The 18,163-nt window shown below is 29.9% G+C and overlaps 1 protein-coding gene across 1 annotated transcript in view; it reads right to left on the bottom strand.

The window, feature by feature from the left end:
* Positions 1-369: 369 nt before the first annotated feature.
* The window catches only part of aph-1 (gamma-secretase subunit Aph-1), a 37,775-nt gene continuing 19,981 nt past the window's right edge, over positions 370-18,163 (bottom strand). Inside the window, exons 4-6 of the mRNA XM_067287658.1 lie at positions 12,150-12,272; positions 7,995-8,122; positions 370-1,192 (exon numbers count right to left, since the gene is read on the bottom strand). Of these exons, the coding sequence (XP_067143759.1) occupies positions 1,046-1,192; positions 7,995-8,122; positions 12,150-12,272 (398 nt within the window). The 3' untranslated portion in view covers positions 370-1,045. The remainder of the gene's footprint in view (positions 1,193-7,994; positions 8,123-12,149; positions 12,273-18,163) is intronic.

Here is an 18,163-nt window from a genome sequence, read left to right as displayed (position 1 = left end):
CGTCAAAAATTTAAAAAAAATTATGATTAAGGAACAAATTTATGTAATTTATAATAGCGGTCGCGTCATCTTCCGTATAAAATTTTTTAAAATAATCTTATAATATATAGAAAAATGGAAAAATTTGCATGAAATTAAAGGCAAAAACTTAAATTTTCTAACAATTCGTACTTTATATTTATCCAACCGGGAAATTCGCTTTGTAAAACGGAAAAGGAAGAGGATGCGACTTTGACCATAGACTGACAAAGGACATGTCATCACTTCTCACCCCACTTATCACTACTTTTTATATTTAAAAAAACATATATGTGTGTGTGTAGAAAAATATAGAAAAACGTATATTTTTTCAGAAATAAACTAAATATATAAACTGGAAAATTGTTTATTGACATATCAATACTTCATATATATGTATATATGTATATACAATCTTCAGACAAAAAATAATTACAGTAAATTTTATTAATGAATTAATTAAAAAAGATGGAAAAAACAAACATAAATAACAGAAAAATATTACAAAAACACAATAAATGTACACTAAATCTTAAGTGAAATTAAACTGGTACGAAATTGTTCTTCTTTAAAGGATGGACTCTGTTGGCGTAATTATATTACTTTATTTTACCAAAATTTTGGCTTAATTTTATGCTCAGTTGTGGCATCTATGTCTTTATTTTGTTATACAGCAATTAGATTTTATATAATTCTCTGTTTTGAAGTTTTAAAATGTCATTTAGGATTGTTCCTCTCCTGCGGCATTATGCTATGTGTTGGTTGTTTCAAGTCACCCCAAATATCTATTTTACGTACTCTAAATTAATAAAATATGATTTTATTACATTATTCAAAATCATTAAGGATGGATTACGATTTTACTTCAAAATTCTGACTTTTGAAATTCTGCTTTTCTTCGACACTTCTAGACACCACTGATGTTCCTCCCGACCTGTAAAATTTTCAGTCTAATGCACAAAAAAGTTTTTTGTTTGTTTTTCATAGTCCAAACTTCAATTTAAAATTCTTCTATTTTCGGCAATCCTCAATTGGTTATTTTGTAATCAAAGAAAGCCCGAAAACTGTTCAGCGATCCGCCTGCTGCTCGGAATGCCAGGATGCCACTTAAGATAATTAAAGTGTAGATCGGAGTTAAGGATACGGCATACTCTTTCTGTTGATTTAATAAAGTCTAGAAAAGAAAAGAAAAATTTTATTATTTTCTAACTTTTAATAACAAGGTAATATAACATAGCATAGTGTAACATAGTAGAATAGCATGATGCACTGACTACAGCAGATGATGAAGTGACTGGTGTCGATATGATGTGTCAATAGTTAATGGACAGCACTGAATAGGGAGTATGGTCGAACAATAAAACCCAGTTAATTTAGCAACTACCTCAGGTGTGCGAGTGTTTGATATACAATATGGTAAACATCTGGAGTTACTTTACTAAAACTACTATTTTTATAAGTGATAAAGTTATGGTGAGAAAAAGGATTACAATTTGTCTCCAACATAAGCTTCTTAAATGCTAAAATATTGTGGTATCTTGGAATTTCTTAAATGGGAAAACTTGTTAAGTGGTAACGTGTTATGTGGGAAATTTTAACACATGGTGTAAATGCCATAATTGGAGAAATTGAACTTCTTATGCCAAAAAACCTCTTAACCGGGTACTTCTAAAACGGGTTCCACTGTATTTAAAGTTAAGCCAAAATACATAAATCGAGAATATCTTGAGAATCTAAGAGTCAATGGTAAACTAGATATTAAGTGTATAAGGGTAAATTTAAAGGAAAAAATCACATTAATGGGATTTTTACAGAGATCATACACTAAATATTTTAAATAAATAAAAAATATATTACAAAATCAGTTAAATTTTCTGTATTCTGGTAATTTATTTTATATCACAAAAAAACATGACAAATTGCCATTTAAGAAATAAAAAAAAATTTTTATTTTTGTGTGTGTAACAGATTTGGCCAGAACTATGATGAAGGAGAGAGCCATAAAAACTTTCTGAGGCTCTGGCCCAGACTCAAACCAGAATCTGACAAATCTAAGCTTGAATCCAGATGAAGCTGAGTCAACCTATCACCAAAGTATCCAACTACTGCAATAGATTATTTTCAAGAAGTTTAAGAATGAGATATTTAATTTCATTTTCTGTACTAAAATATCAGATCTACATCATTGCATTCATATTTTTCATGCTAGGTTCTACACTATACAGTATACAGGGTCTTCCAAAAAGAATGCTACCATTTTAAATTATTGTAATTATGTTAATTATTATCTTAGAACGTTGTAATTCACATTAAAACATTGGAAAAACTATGCAAGTTTCATTTTCATCCAGTACAATTTCTCAACACATGCACCTCATCGCATAGTACACATCCGACAAATGCTCAAATTCTTCTTACACTTGCTATGGCTAATCTGTTGTCACTCCACTGGTGGTAGCCACAATTATATGGCTCCTGCAGATTACTTGTGTTATACAGACGAATGATTCTGACTTAGCGAAATGCAATACAAAATGTCTTCTCTACGGGAAGTTGCCATTTTCATTTATGATGCATCCTAGAGGGAAATGAAACTTAAATGGTACTCTATGAATTGATGTATGTTGCATACTTTCCAGATGATAATTAACATAATTACAATAATTTAAAATGATAGTATATGATAGTATTCCTTTTGAAAGACCCTTTTTCTGAGCAATAAAAAAGGTAAAATTATTTTTGCTAGAATTCAAAGAAATTATTTAGAAACTAGAAAGAATATTGAACTTTACAAAGAGAGAGAGAAACTTGATCCCATATTTTGGGTTGACAAACTTTAAAATAGCACATCTGTACCTTTTGTAAACTTTAATAAGGAAAAACTATTTGAATTGTAGCAAAAGTATTCGAAAATAATAATTAATTTTGTTGTTGATATTTTAATCTCTATATTCTCTGTACTCTTCAAATCTCTAATTCTTTCTAATCTAATCTTTTAATCTCTAATCTCTATGCCAGAAACTGATCCTGACAAACTTTAGCACTTTTCATATTAATATCAACACTGCTATTCTCCCTTCTTCTGCAACTCCTAAATGACAAGAAAGTCTTTATACAGCCTACTCTTGCAAATGAAATATTTCTAACTACAAATTTTTAAAATTTATTGCTAAATTTTCATCTTTTTCTTAATTTTATTTATTTGTTGGCCATTTTATACAAAATTAATGATTTATACTTATGATTTAGTCTAGTCTCTAGCTTTATGAATACTTTGCACTCATTTCAGACTTTAAATCATTATTCAGATTATCAGTGCTAGTTTTAAAGAAAATATGCATGCAGTCAGAACTTGAGGTGGGGCAGGATAAGGTGGGATGGCATACCAGTTCTTTTTAAATTGTATTGAAACTATGCCATTACTTTCTAGCAGTAATGAGGTCGTCCTGGAAGTTATGTTTTGACATTGTATTTTGTCGATTTTAAAAATATTTTCTTATAATTAACTTTCCATAAAATGGCTGCTAAGAAATAAAACAAATGACAGAAAACAAAAATTCATTTATGTATTATTACATAATTAAGATTTCATATAGATTATCAATATTGTTAAGCCTCCGAATACATCATAAAATAATCATGATAATGGAAAAGCATCCAGAAAGTATTTTAACAAGATACATGAATTTATTAATACTAACTTAAAAAATTCCAAAAATGAGTTCCATACTTTTCTTGCAAAAACATTTAAAACTGTATGTGGCACCACCTGTTACAAGATTTTATTTAAACTTTTTATATTATTGATTATTATAAAATAGCAAAAAGCTTAATTTTAAGGGTAGAGATAAGTTTTATAAAAACTTTTAAATGCTAATAACGTGTAAAATCTTCATTAAATCTGATCCAACTGGAGATAAGACACACCTCATCTATCTCCCCATCCCCTAAACTTTTAACCATCAAAATTTAACAGTATTGATCCATCTAGTACCCAAACCTCCCTGCAAAATTTCAGAAATTTTTAACAAAAGGCACAGGAGTTATTAAGCTTCAAAGTGGGTGAACATAATCATTCTCCCTCACACACTAACATCCATGTGTACAGATAAAACCCATAACTTGTTTTTGCATTTCTTGATATTTCAAGGTCAGAGCCCAAAAAGTAAAAATCTTGGAGGGTCACTTTTTGACTGATTGTATGTGTATTTTTTCACACAATGCATTAACTAGCTGAGAGGAGAAACCATCCCACTTTTTTTTTTATCTGGTTAGGCTGCCAGATACTCCATTAAACTTTTACTAGAATGTATGGCAACCTAACAAGATGGCAGAAGCAAACACCATATTGGCATTTGCAGACTTATTTTGTCAAAATAACTTTGGGTTAATATTATAACCATGAGGATGGCCATATTGCCTCATCAGAGCTCATCAAATGCCACAGCTCGATGAGTGCAACATGCATCAGTCACTGCACCAATGAACTCATTAGTGAATATAAGAACACATTTTAGTACATCGTGGATCATCGACATGCTGTTTGATACAAACTGGAATGTACCCTATATTTATTATCCAAATTAACATTAAAACACACAGATTCCTCAGTTAACACACTTTCAGCTAACAGATTTTCATTGGGCTGCAATTTAAAAAACTGTAAACCTATAAATTCCCACTGTGTCTGTCCATCTATCATTCCTTGATCTCAAGAATAGTTAGATAGATGAAAGCCAAGACCAGATATGGAAAACTTAGTACCAGGTGGTCCTGATTAAGTATATATGAATTTCTGATGCAAACTGGAAGTCATGTTATTTCAATTAAAAGTTTCTCCCGAAAAGGCATTATAGATGACTGGCATGACTCCATTACTAACAAGAAAAGTATGATGTACTGTACAGGGGCAAGACACTAATTTGATAATGTGAGCATATATTTTAAATTAAAAATACGATTGAAAATTGCAACCTAGCATTGTGAAGATGTTTTAAATATAGTTTATTAACTGTGAACAATTTATATACTACATACCAACATAACATAGTTCTAGAAAAGATCACTATTGCATGAAGTTACCTTAATCCCATCTTCATATTATAATTTCCCAGCCTATCTTAACCAGTCTTGAATTGGTTGCTGTAACATTTATTAGAAGTCACTTCAATCTTCTGGGACAATTATTGTTAGGTAATTTAATCCTTAATCATCATCATCATCATCATGAATAGCAGAAGTATCTTGATGTTAGTGATTCAGTACATAGATGATGATTTGAAATTTTTCTAGATAATAGCACTTCTTTGACAACAGGTTTGTGAATCTTCCTGCAACTTGGACAAACAAGATTCAAAGGACTTTCAAATGTATAGATTGGGATCCAAAAACAGTTATCACATACAGGACGGTTAAAAAGTTACTAGGCATTGAGAAATTACTATAATTTTTTATATTTCTAATTCAATGATGATGAAAATTATTTGATATGTACCCTATTAAATGGATCCATCCATTTAATAGGCATGCATCCATAGGATGCATGCATTAAAATTCAATGTAGGCACCAGTGTCATCCACCAACAACTTTTCCTCAGATCATGATATGGACGGGCAGCAATTTTGTGTGTGTCCACAACCAAATTTGTGGTCATTAGCTTTAAATGACTATTATTGATTGTTTCCAGATGGATTGTGTCAAAACATCCCTTCACTGTATGCCACCAACCCTTCACAGCAACCACTGATTTCCACACCTCATAGCATGCAACAACCTTCATTTGCTCCTGAACAGATAAATTATTTGCCATTATTTTTGTCACTGCATGTGCAGCCTCTCTTGGTCACTGTCCACATCATCAATGTGGGAATTATAAAATTCCATTGATTGGTTAAATGCACATGCAGATTTTATTATGATAGCATTATTATTACAAATTTCTCAATGCCTATTTACTTTCCACTCAAACTGTATATTGAATATTCTGATAGGATGTAGATTTTAGTTTAACACACAACTTTCAAGGAATGTTTCTTTCTATCGCATTAAAATAGAAAACTAGCCATATTTCAGAGTTTGTTACTATTGAAACAATACAATAATCTTTTCCCTAACACATACAATACCTAAAATACTGTAAATAAAATCATAGTAGTTATTACTTACTATCTCAATGTGTTTTTCTTAAACATCTACAAAGACAAACTGATTAATTCTGTATTCTGAAACAATCAGACAAATTTTAAGTTATGTGACTAATAAAAATTATATTTAAATTAAGGAATATAATTAAATACAAATTTAATGGTCTTTGAATCTTGGTGCCATTACTGCTTGTTATGGAAATTAAACCCTCTTAATTAAAAACATTTTTGACCCTTGTTAGTCAATTATGCTCAAAAACTGGAATAACTCATATAAACAAAGAAACCTGAAACCAGCACAAATTAACTCAAAATAGTACTTTTACTAATGTTTTCATCTGTTTGTAACAGACATCTTCAGGTACAATACATATAACAAAGAACTACACAAACAAATTAAAATTGAATACAATTTTTTGAACAAATTACATATTCAGTTTAAAATAATTTTTCAAACAAATTATGACTAGTTTTGAATCATTTTTTGACCATTAAAATATAAATACAAATTACAGTATAAAGTTCCGTTTATGGTAGTATGTATTTGCATTATATAGAGAGATGTATATATTAATATTTATGTATAAAACTTATGCATCAGAACTATCCAGGGTATAAGAAAAATAACAATTGTCAGTTCAAAGAAATTACACCAAGCTGTGGATGATGTGTCCGTTTCTCTAAAATTAATCCCTACTCCATTAAGTACCCTATAGATTTCAATGTCATCCAGATGTTCAAGGTGTGCCTTATTGGAAACCCTGTGTAACAACAGTGCATCCTGTAGACCAATAAGTATGTCTTCACTTCCAGCACATGTGGCTAAGGCCATGGATAAAAGTATCTTTCTGATAGCATATTCATGTTCCTCCATTCTTATGGAAAGACCCCTCACACACCTTAAACACCTGGAGGCCATTGCAATCTACAAGACACTTATGAATGGAGTAGGGATTAATTTTAAAAAAATAGACACATTATCCACACCTTGGCATGCTTTCTAAAGTTAGACATGATTATTCGTGCTTCTTTCCCATCTAGCTATTGTTATTCTGTTTGTATTATATATTTTATTTAAATCAAAGAAAATTTATTATATATTTATTAATTTTTTTAAAATCTTTTTGTATTTTGTTATAATTCATTTATTTTAAATACAAAATGCAGCAATTTAATTTATTAAATATGTAGTGTTCTTTGTAGTATTTGTGTTTAGTAAAATTATTTTGACCCAATTGAACTTGAATATTTTTGAATCATTCCTTTATCATCTCTGCTCTAAATAACTACTCTATTTTTATGAATGAGCCAGACTAATTAATCAAAGTATATATTTTTCTTTTCTGAACAAGAGACTGAAGTAGCTAGATCACACACTTCTTAGTTGGACTCAAACTTTTCTGGAAGGGTGAAATTGAAGTGCAAATGCTGTCAAATATATGTAGATGTAAAATTTTATTGCTCCCTTTCTCCACCTATTAAATATTTGTTAAAAATTATTTTTTATATACAAATAAATATTAATTTAAGTTAAATATTAAAAATACTAACTATAAAAGTGTTTGGGTAAACGCCCCAGCTCCTTTCAGAGTTCAGAGTACGGTACCTCTCTATGAATGCCTCTGCTCCCCCCATAAAATGACTTGGTATTTAATTTTGTTGCAGCTGGAGCTGGCCTACTAAAATTATCAGGAGTCAGAGCTGAGTGTTTTTTTACTAACTCCGCAGCCCTGCTTACAAGTTTGATATTACTTAAGAATATTCAATGTTAAGAGTATTAAGCTATTAAATACTTAATACTTCATAATTATAAATAATTGTGATTTACTTACTAGGCAGGAAATGAATAGATGAGAAACAGGAACATAAACAATCTGAAAATATTGTTTCTGGTCGCATGCATTGAAAAATATCACTCCCCAAAAAGTATGCAACAGAATAAAGGCCAATGTGGTGAAAGCTAGAAAATAAAAACACATTTTTTAAGGAAAACATTAAAATTTAACATTATGAAATACATTATATAATATTAAATATAATAATTGATAGGTTGTAAAAAGATCTTCATTACACCAATCTTCAGCACCATTATATCTTCAATACAGGGTGGGCCAGTGAAAACGAAACGGCAAAGTGTTCGTGTTCGTCCAAGCAAATCGCTCGGACAGGTCGATTTTATTCTCGAGGGGACATCTTTTGCAATAAAGTTTTCGTGATTCTGAATACAACAGACAACAAAAAATTTTAAAAACTCATTTATTTTGTATTAACTAAACAAACATTTATTTCGAAAAAAAATGTTTGTTTAGTTAATATTCAGATTCACAAAAACTTTATTGCATAAGATGTCCCCTCGAGAGTAAAATCGACCTGTCCGAGCGATTTGCTTGGACGAACACGAACACTCTGCCGTTTTGTTTTCGCTGGCCCACCCTGTATAATATACATTACATGATTATATGTGATTTTTTGATGAAAGAAACCAATAAATTAATTAATTTAAAAAATATAAACTTTCTTATTTATCTAGGTGATTGACTGACTGATTAACATAAGGCACATTAATACTACATAGTAAGCCACAATTATATCCATTACAAGTGGCCTAATCCATAATGAAGTAGGCTGGCACAGATGAAAGATGCGAAGCAATATCACAAGCATCCAATAAATCATAGAGCATGGATCCAATTTGGATCCAAATCCCTCATTAATAGATCTTACAGAGTACAGTCTCATTCATTTTATATTACAGTAGCCCCTCACTATATTGTGGATTCGGCTATATTGCACTTTTTTTTTGGTTCCTCAAATTTTAAAAGCACTTGAGTCAATAAATTTTAAATTATCAATTACCATTGAAATTTTTTCCCACAAAATATATTTTATTCCTACCACTGTCCTTGAAATTACCACTGCAGATGAAACAATAAATTCATCAAGATCTAAATAAGCAAAACAGGTGGACAGATCAATTATCATTTATGTTTCCTTTTGATATTAAAAGTTGCTTATTTATTGGTTTCAAGTACTGTCTCATTTACAAATTTCTGTGATTTATTATGAAATATAGTACTGTATAATAAAACTACAACTGATATTTTGTTTTTATGTGGACAGTATTTGTCCACATAAAAACATTGTTAAAGAAATAATAATGCTAAATGGGCATTCGTGGTATCAATGTTTACATAAATGTCATTTAATACGATATAACAAAAAATTGGACTCACTTTAACCTTTAACCAGTGCGTAATATATTTAATCTTACAAAACAAATGTTTTTCCTAATCCTTTCTGGGTTCTTCCTCAGGTAAATCAGCTGGATTGAATCCAAAGGCACATGCATTATGGATAATACATCTCATACATGTGCACATATATTTTGAATTCTGACTTGTCATTGATAACCATTTTGGATGTTGATGGTTAAGTTTGAACATATTTAAACACATTACATGAACAGATACACATACGATCTAGACATTTGAAATTTCCATCACTCAATTTTGTTCAAATAATTTTCATATTCGGATTCAATCCAGCTGATTTACATGAGGAAGAACCCAGAAGGGGTTAGGAAAATGTTTGTTTTATAAGATTAAACATATTATGCACCGGTTAAAAATTCAAGTGAGTCCAATTTTTTGTTATATACACCCTGGTGTGCGGTTCTGATTTATAATACGATATAACCACGAATAAAATTCAGTATTGAAAAAGTAAGCTTATTTTATATCAGAAACACTTGCTGATGAAAGAATAGATAGATTATACATGCTATGGAATCTCTATTTAGTAAAAGTCCAGAATTTTTAGTATTCAGTTATATCATACAGCTGGATATATCGTGCTTTTTCCTTGTCTCCCAACAAGTGCAATATAATGAGGAGCTACTGTATTAAATACAGGGTAATTATAAAGTCTCAATCCATTTTTGTAAAAAACAGTAACAAAATCATTTGTTTGCAAGTTATGTGAAATATACTGGACCCAAGAAGAGAGAATCAGTATGGATTGTGAATGTTTCAGTGGATTAACATATGAGGAAGTACTGACAAACTTCACCTAGAACTTCAGGAAGCCTGCTCCCATCTGAGGCAATATCAGACTGTTAGTTAACAAACTCAGGCAAGCAGGTAATGTACAGGATGCACAATGTTTCAAGAGACCCACCATACTGCACAAAACAGTTCAACCTGTAGAAACTGCAATAACACAGTCTACGTCATCTACTAGAAAACTAAGCCAGAGGATTCACTGTGCTGCAACCGACAGTGTAAAGATCCACAAACTCATGAAATGTGCATAGCGTGCATATTCAGGTATTGCATAAGCTGGAGTAGGAAAACTATGCCACCTGCCAAGTGATGTGTCATAATCCCTTGAAGGCTATGGAACAGGAGAATTTGACAATATGTTTGTGTATGTTAATCCACTCAAGCATGTGCAGACCACATCGATTCTCTTTTCTTGGATCAGCATGCTTCATACAGCTTGCAAGAAGTAATTTTATTACCATTTTCACAAAAATGGATTGAGACTTTATAATCACCATGTATTTGTGCTGAACTAGCCACTTGTATACAAAAATCCATCTAGCAACTAATTATTTTAAATTATGTAAAAATTTTTCAATATACTATGTAAATATGTAAAAAATTTAATGAAATAAACCCTTAAAAGAATTTTTAATAAAATATCAATAAATCTTAGTATTCTGTTTAGAAAATTTGAAGACAAATCAAAATTTTATAGAATTGTTTATTCATTACTAATCATTTTAATTTAAATATTATACATAACTATTAATTTCCTAATTTAGAGAATTTATTAAATTAATCTACTCTCAAGTCCTGCATTTTTTCTCATTTTGTTGTCTATTTTCTTAAAAAATTCTAAAAATAAAGTTTCCATATTGACAAATAAGTTCCTAAAATGACAAAGTATCCTTAACTCCAACAGACCTTTCTTTTTAGGCTATTGTCAAATCAAAATCTAGAACTTTTATTCATCAACATGTAACTTTAGTTTTAATTACACAATTTATTACACAGATGTAACTGTAATTTAGATGGTGGCAATTTTGAAGGAGATGTAGTTGCAGGGAGGAATGAAGTCTGGTTATTACTCTAAATAACAAAACTCTATTAGAGTTACAGCTATTCTCTCAATTGGAAACACACATTCATCAATATATAAACTTAAACATTAGTTCTATTATTTCAAGTTTTCAATTTTTTTATTGTTTACTATTATGTAAATTGTCCCAACTGTGAGTCCAATCTTAGTCTGGCTGCTTGAGTTATTTGATATAGTTAGCTGGGCCTCACTTTATCAATCGTAAGCTTAGTGAAACAAAGGGCAGACCAAGTTTTGGAGGACATGGCTTTATGGTCCTCAAAATCTCGCCAGTCAAAGCAGACAGTGATGGTGGTAGCCAGTACCTTTGATTTCAGTTCAGTAACCTTTTAATCTGACAGCATCAGTTTGGGTCTCAGATTGGTTTGTCCACTGGTCAGGAATTCAAATAAAAAGAAGCAGCAAGAAGATTTAGAGAAGAATAAGATATGTTCCTTGAGCCTTAGCCCCAAACTCATTGCCAATGTTGGAGAAGAGATAGGTTTGATAATAAGATATTGAGCTGCCTGAAGGAGAAGTCAAGTCAGGAACTCATCTCAGATGAGCCAGAAAGGAAGTAGTTTGAACTAAGGATTCAGATCTAACATGAAATCTGACCACAGAATTCAAATTCAGGGACTTCAGAGAGTAACTAGCAATTGTATGTGTAAACTGTATTCTTTCTAGATTGTAGAGGTGTGTTTCTCAAGATCTGAGTGGAACAGACTATACATACATACAATCATATTTTGAGTTGAATTATAATTTTGTTTCATTATTCTGAAAAGCTTGACTTAAAACTTTTATTTGAACAGATAATGTGATTAGATATTTTTTTTAATAAATTTGGAACAAAAACTTCTTACCAGAAATAAGAAAAAAGTCAGGCGAATCTCCTTTCAAACCTACTGTTCCTGGCCCAGAAGAATCTGCAAGTACATTAACCAACGAAAAAGCACCGCTCATAACTCCAAATCCAAGTCCAGCAACTGTAATTATATTTATTATTATATAATTATAATAATAATAATAATAATAAAAATAATAGACATAGTCATTCCAAACACTCACAATGTACAAAACACATGCACTGACAAAGTCAGCAAGTACACAAAACTCACCCAGGAAATAAGGCACCTGTGGAGGATCGATAGGGTGCCTATTGTACCTGTCATTCTCTCCTCTACAGGTGTGATACCACACACACACTACACAAAAGCCTGGACACATTACAATTGAATAGAAACACATACATCACACTACAGAAGGCCACTATATTGAATACATGTCACATTGTGAGGAAATTCCTGAATACAGACACACACACTGATACACTTTAATTTTTGTTTTGGTCACTATGCCTTGACTTTGGTCCAGCATAGTACACAGCCACCGGTGTTAACCGAGTATATCTCACTTAACCCAACATAATAATAATAATAATATTTATTCATAATAAGGAGACCTTGTTACAGGGGGAGTTGATTTAAGTATAAAAAACAATAAATAAAAACATTAAACTAATTATATAGATATTAATAATTAAATAATTTCAACATATACCATATATTTCTGCAGATAAGATGATAGTTGAATCATAAAAAAAGGCCCTCAAAATCCAGGGTTGTCTTATAGGACAGATACAAAAAAAAATTGTTTTAATTTATATAAATTTCAATCTAATTATAAAAAACAGACAAACCATAATTATTTACTAGTAGAGAGTAGGGCATGTCCACAAAATAGAATAGCCCATACAACATTTTTGTGAATAGTCAAGGTAATTACCAGAATGCTCAGATCAGTGCAAACATTTGCAACAATAGCAAGGCAGAAAATAAAATTTGTTCGTTTGAAGAATTATGAATAGGACATAATTCTGTATATGCTATACAGTATTATTATCCAGATGATGATCGCTGATCTAAACTAAATTCATAGACCGTTGATAGTTTGGGGGTCGTCTTATAGGACAGATACATGCTAAAACTATAAAACTTTGACGAAAATTTATACCTCGTCTTATCTGTGGAAATATACAGTAGTCATTTTGTATGATAGTCATTCAAATCATTAATAATTTGAGTAAAAAAATTAGCAATTTTATACATATTCATTTTTGATAAATTGCCCAAATTGGCTCTATAACTTAAATCATTATTTGTAGAAATTATGTCTGAAGTTTGAAATTTTTTGTTGGCAGTTTTTCAAAGCAGTACAGTCTCTGAGAATATAAAGTGCAGAGAAAGTGTTGGAATTAACAGAATCTTGAAAAGTCTTTGCAATTAAGGAGTATTGGTTTAGTCTCAGCTGAAGTACAGTATGTTTAATATTTAAAGTTGTATTCATTGTGATAATGTTTGATTGTGTAGGAAGGCTTAGAATATGCAAATACCAAAGGCGATATGTTGAATTAAGTATAGCATTTTTGTCATTAATCATCGAATGCAAAAATGCTGAGTCCATGATCATAGTATAGGCATTTTTCCAATTGTCAATTGAGTTGTCAAATAGAGAATGACATACTCCAAATGAATGTAAAACTTTATTAAATTTATAGCACCATATTGTTTTGTTGATATTATTGTTTTTCATTTGAGTATTCATAATGTGAAATAAAAATTTATCATCATCATCTTTTGAGTTTAATAAACAGTAGTAAAATTGAAGTAATCTTTTCATAAAGAAGGGGAAAAGTTGACATCTGTTAGTTTCTGAGCGTATAGCATATCCTGGAACAGTACATTTGAGTTTAAATAGTTTACGTAAATATATAATATAAAATTTTTCCAAGTCATAGGCCCAAATCAGACTGGCATATAAAATAGCTGGCATTATTATTAAGTTAAACACTCTCATATAAAGTTTTAAGTTTGTGATTTTTAAAATAGCACCTAAATAGAGAGTATTATTAATTAGTTGATTGATTTTTATATTGAGGTATTTCAAATGCATCTGGAATTTAGCATTCCAGTTGAAAATCATACCTAAATAGTTGACCAATTCTAAAGGTTGATCATTTATGTACAAAGATTTCTCTTGGTTAGCAAGTTTAGAGTTGTTTGCTAAATTAAAAATAATTATTTTCAGAATGTTAATCGATAAGAGTATGGAGTTCAAATAGTTGTTAATTTTATTAAGCTTATGTTGTAGAGTAACTTTAGTTGGGACCAATAAAACCAGATCATCAGCATATAAAATGTAATGAAATTTCTTCCGTATATATAAACGCCTTCTGAATCATTTAAAAACAGCTTATCAATATCATTAATATAAAAGTTAAACAAATAAGGAAACAATGGCTCACCTTGTAAAATTCCTTGATTTATAGTAATTTCAGGATATCGCTGATTACCGTATACAATATTGATTTTATATGAGGAAAAAATATTTGTAATAGTAGCTGCAAATTTATTACCAGCCCCTAATATTTTTAATTTGTTAACCAGAGAGGGTACACATACAGAATCAAAGGCCTCAGTAATATCGATGAATGCTGCAAAAATATTTCTTCGTTTTTTCTTAAGTATATTTGAATTAATGAAGTTGATAAGAATATAGCCAATTCAGTACCTTTAGATTTGACAAAAGCAAATTGAAAATTCAAATTTAGATTTTGGTTTATAGTCCATTTTTGATAACATGTTGCTAATATGGATGTGAAACATTTTCTTATAAATGATAAGAGTGTAATGGGTCGATAATTCTCTGGTGCTAATCTATTTCCTTTTCTTTTTTGTAAATCATGAGTAGCTTGACAGAATTCCATGATGGTGGGTAAATTAAATAGTCATAAAAATAGTTAAATAATTCAAGTAGTAATTGCTTTCTTGACAGAGGTAAGAGTTTAATGAATTTATTGGTAATTAAATCCGGTCCTGGCAATAATTTTAGTTTTAATTTTCCAATGGAGTATTCTAATTCATCATAGGTAAAGAGTGGATCAAAAAAATCATTCATCAGGGTTAATTGGTAATTATTTGATAGATTTTCAATGATCGGAAATCTAATGAAATAGTAAGACCATATTGAGGTGTCTATATCTGGTTGATGTTCTGGATGAGTTTTTTGCAAGTTTTGAGTTGATGACCAGAAAAGTTGATTATTTTTGCTTGCTAGCATTCGCTGTTGTAGGCTTTTGAAATAATTTTACTTTTTTACTTTTAATAGATTGAAATATGATATTTTTAGTTGTTTATAATGGTTAAAAAATTCGTCTGAGTAACTTATTAACTAATCAAACCATGGCTTCTTAAATTTATGTGATATATTATACTTTGAATTACATGTTTGTATAAATTCTTTTATTACTAGTTCAAATCAAAAATATTTTTCTATTTCCTCCGGTGGACCGTAGTTTAATAAATGTTTAATTCTTATACTAATCAAAAGTTGACATTGTTGATAGTTATAATTAATTATTGGATGTGATATTGATTCAATCTTATATAGTTGATTTTTTGCTATTTGAATAGACATTCTTATAGGAAAATGGTCAGGGAGATCATAATTTAATACCTGAATCTGTGTAAGTAAGTCTAATTAGTTCTGAACATATTATTAAATCTATTGTTGAACAACCAGAGTTGGTCAAACAAGTAAATTCAGACGGGTAATCATTTTTAATTCTACCATTCAGTATATATAGTTGTAGTTGATCCATATATTCAAGTAATTGAAGTAGTGGTAGGTTGATATAACAATAAATTCCTTGTAATTTTTTTTAATCCTTTATTTGGCAAAGTCAACCAGGTTTCCATTAGACCCATTATATTGGTATTATTTAATAAATATTTAAATTCAATATTATCAATTTTTTTCAATAAACCATTACAGTTCTAATTTATTATGTTTAAGTAAGGTTTTTCTTGATTTCTATTATAATCAGCTTCATTATTTGGAGATTGATAATTATCAGAATTGTTCAAGTCGTATATTCTAAAAAATCCTCTGCATAGACCAATTGACTTATTAAGAAACTAAGTTATTTTTTTCTGTTTGATTAGAAGAAAATCATCTCGTAGTTTAACCTGTATATTTCATTTTTTTAGATCGATATAGTAAGGTAATAAGGCTTTTCTTCTCTTTACAAGAATTAACAACCAAATCTACTGACACATTTAAATTTTGCCATGGTCTCAATGATTTATTTTGTTTTTGCTTAACTTTGACTGAAGGTTATCACGATTTTATTTCTCAACTGATCAGATTTTAAAGTTAAGCATTTGATATTAATTTTTGAATTAGGAATATTGTGAATTGATTTTGTGTCTTCATCCATTTTGCATGGAATATTTAGTGAATGATCCAAAAAATTCAATGTATCCTCTTCATTCCCGTCAGTAAATATTTTCGAATAATCATATACAGTTTAACCCGATTATAACGTCATCGGATATAATGACAACCCTAATATAACATCAAATTTTTTATCGATCCCACGATTTTACTATACTAGATAATGTTAAAAAAACCCACTTAGAACAACATAAAACCCTGTTTTAACATCATATTTGAAGCACTCCCAAATTTACAAAATTAAATTACAAATTTTATTTATCAAAAAAAATACCGTGTGTTCAGTCCTAGGGTAAGAGTTCACTTTCCTAGAATGACTGTGGGTGGTGCTCTTTCCACCTGACTTCGGTGTAGTGAAATTCACCACTTTTAAACGATGCGACGATCGGTTATTACATACTCATTTTTAAATTACTTTATGCTAAATTGTTAAATATTCTATTATTTTTAATATAACATATTATATCAAATAGTTTATAAAGAAATAATTGAATTATTTTTAATTGGAATACATTAATTTAACCTTTTGTTGCCTTTTGAATCGACATTATTCTCAAAACCGGAAGTTCCGTCACTATTGAAACTTAAGACAAATAGAAATTTCTTATAAAATGTAATTTTTGAAATTTTTAATTACATTGATGTAAATAAAGTTTATTTAAACATGTAGTTTGCATTTTTATATATATGATAATAAATCATAATAGATACAGTATATTGTATTACTATTAAGAAATAATTTTACGATAAAACATACGATGTAAAATTAGAATGGAGTTTATAATAGATTCTTAAACACACTTGGTACGTTTTATCAGACTGAAATTATGACCCTGCAGATAACGACACTCAGTTATAACGTCAAAAAACTGCCAGTCCCATGGATGACGTTATAAACGGGTTAAAATGTATTATTAAATTATTATTATTTAATTTATTATGCAATGCATCAATCTTAAATTGAAGTAGCTCATTCTCATTTCTTAATTTTGTAAGTTCAGATTCAAATTTATCATTTCTATCTCTGATAGTATGGAGTTGACCAGTAAAGTCACTAATTTCATTATGAATAGTAGTAATTTCTTTGCAAATTAGAGAAAATTGACTTTCTATTTTTTCATTACTAGAAGTAATAAGATCAACTATCTTCATCCAGAGAAGTGTAGTTGTAGTGTCAGATAATTCCACATTTAAAGTTGCAGATGAAGGATTTAAAGTAGGGTTTTCACTTACCGAAGTAGTCAATTCCACTCTTTGTGGTTGAGTATATTTGGTAATCAAGTTGTTTTCACCTTCAGATGATTTGGTATTGAATGAAGATTGTATAGTTTGGTTTGTTGAAGGTCTACCTCTTTTCGTTGGAGTTTTTTGAAGAGGACCTGGGCTCCGCTCAATTCTGGACATTATTAATAATAATTGAGTCAGTTTTGTGTTAAACATTGTAGAAACAACAAAAGGAAAAACGAGATTGGCCAAATAATTTCCGACAAAACAAGGTGTAATCGAAAACTCACCAGTCGCCTTGACAAACAGAGCACCCCCTTTTATTATTATATATACATAATTCATTACAACTTTTTAA

The sequence above is a fragment of the Centruroides vittatus genome, unplaced genomic scaffold (assembly GCF_030686945.1).
Source record: "Centruroides vittatus isolate TY-2023 unplaced genomic scaffold, ASM3068694v2 scaffold_576, whole genome shotgun sequence".
Classification (NCBI taxonomy): domain Eukaryota; kingdom Metazoa; phylum Arthropoda; class Arachnida; order Scorpiones; family Buthidae; genus Centruroides; species Centruroides vittatus.
Note: the sequence above shows the minus strand (reverse complement) of the source record. Positions and strands in the feature narration are given on the sequence as shown.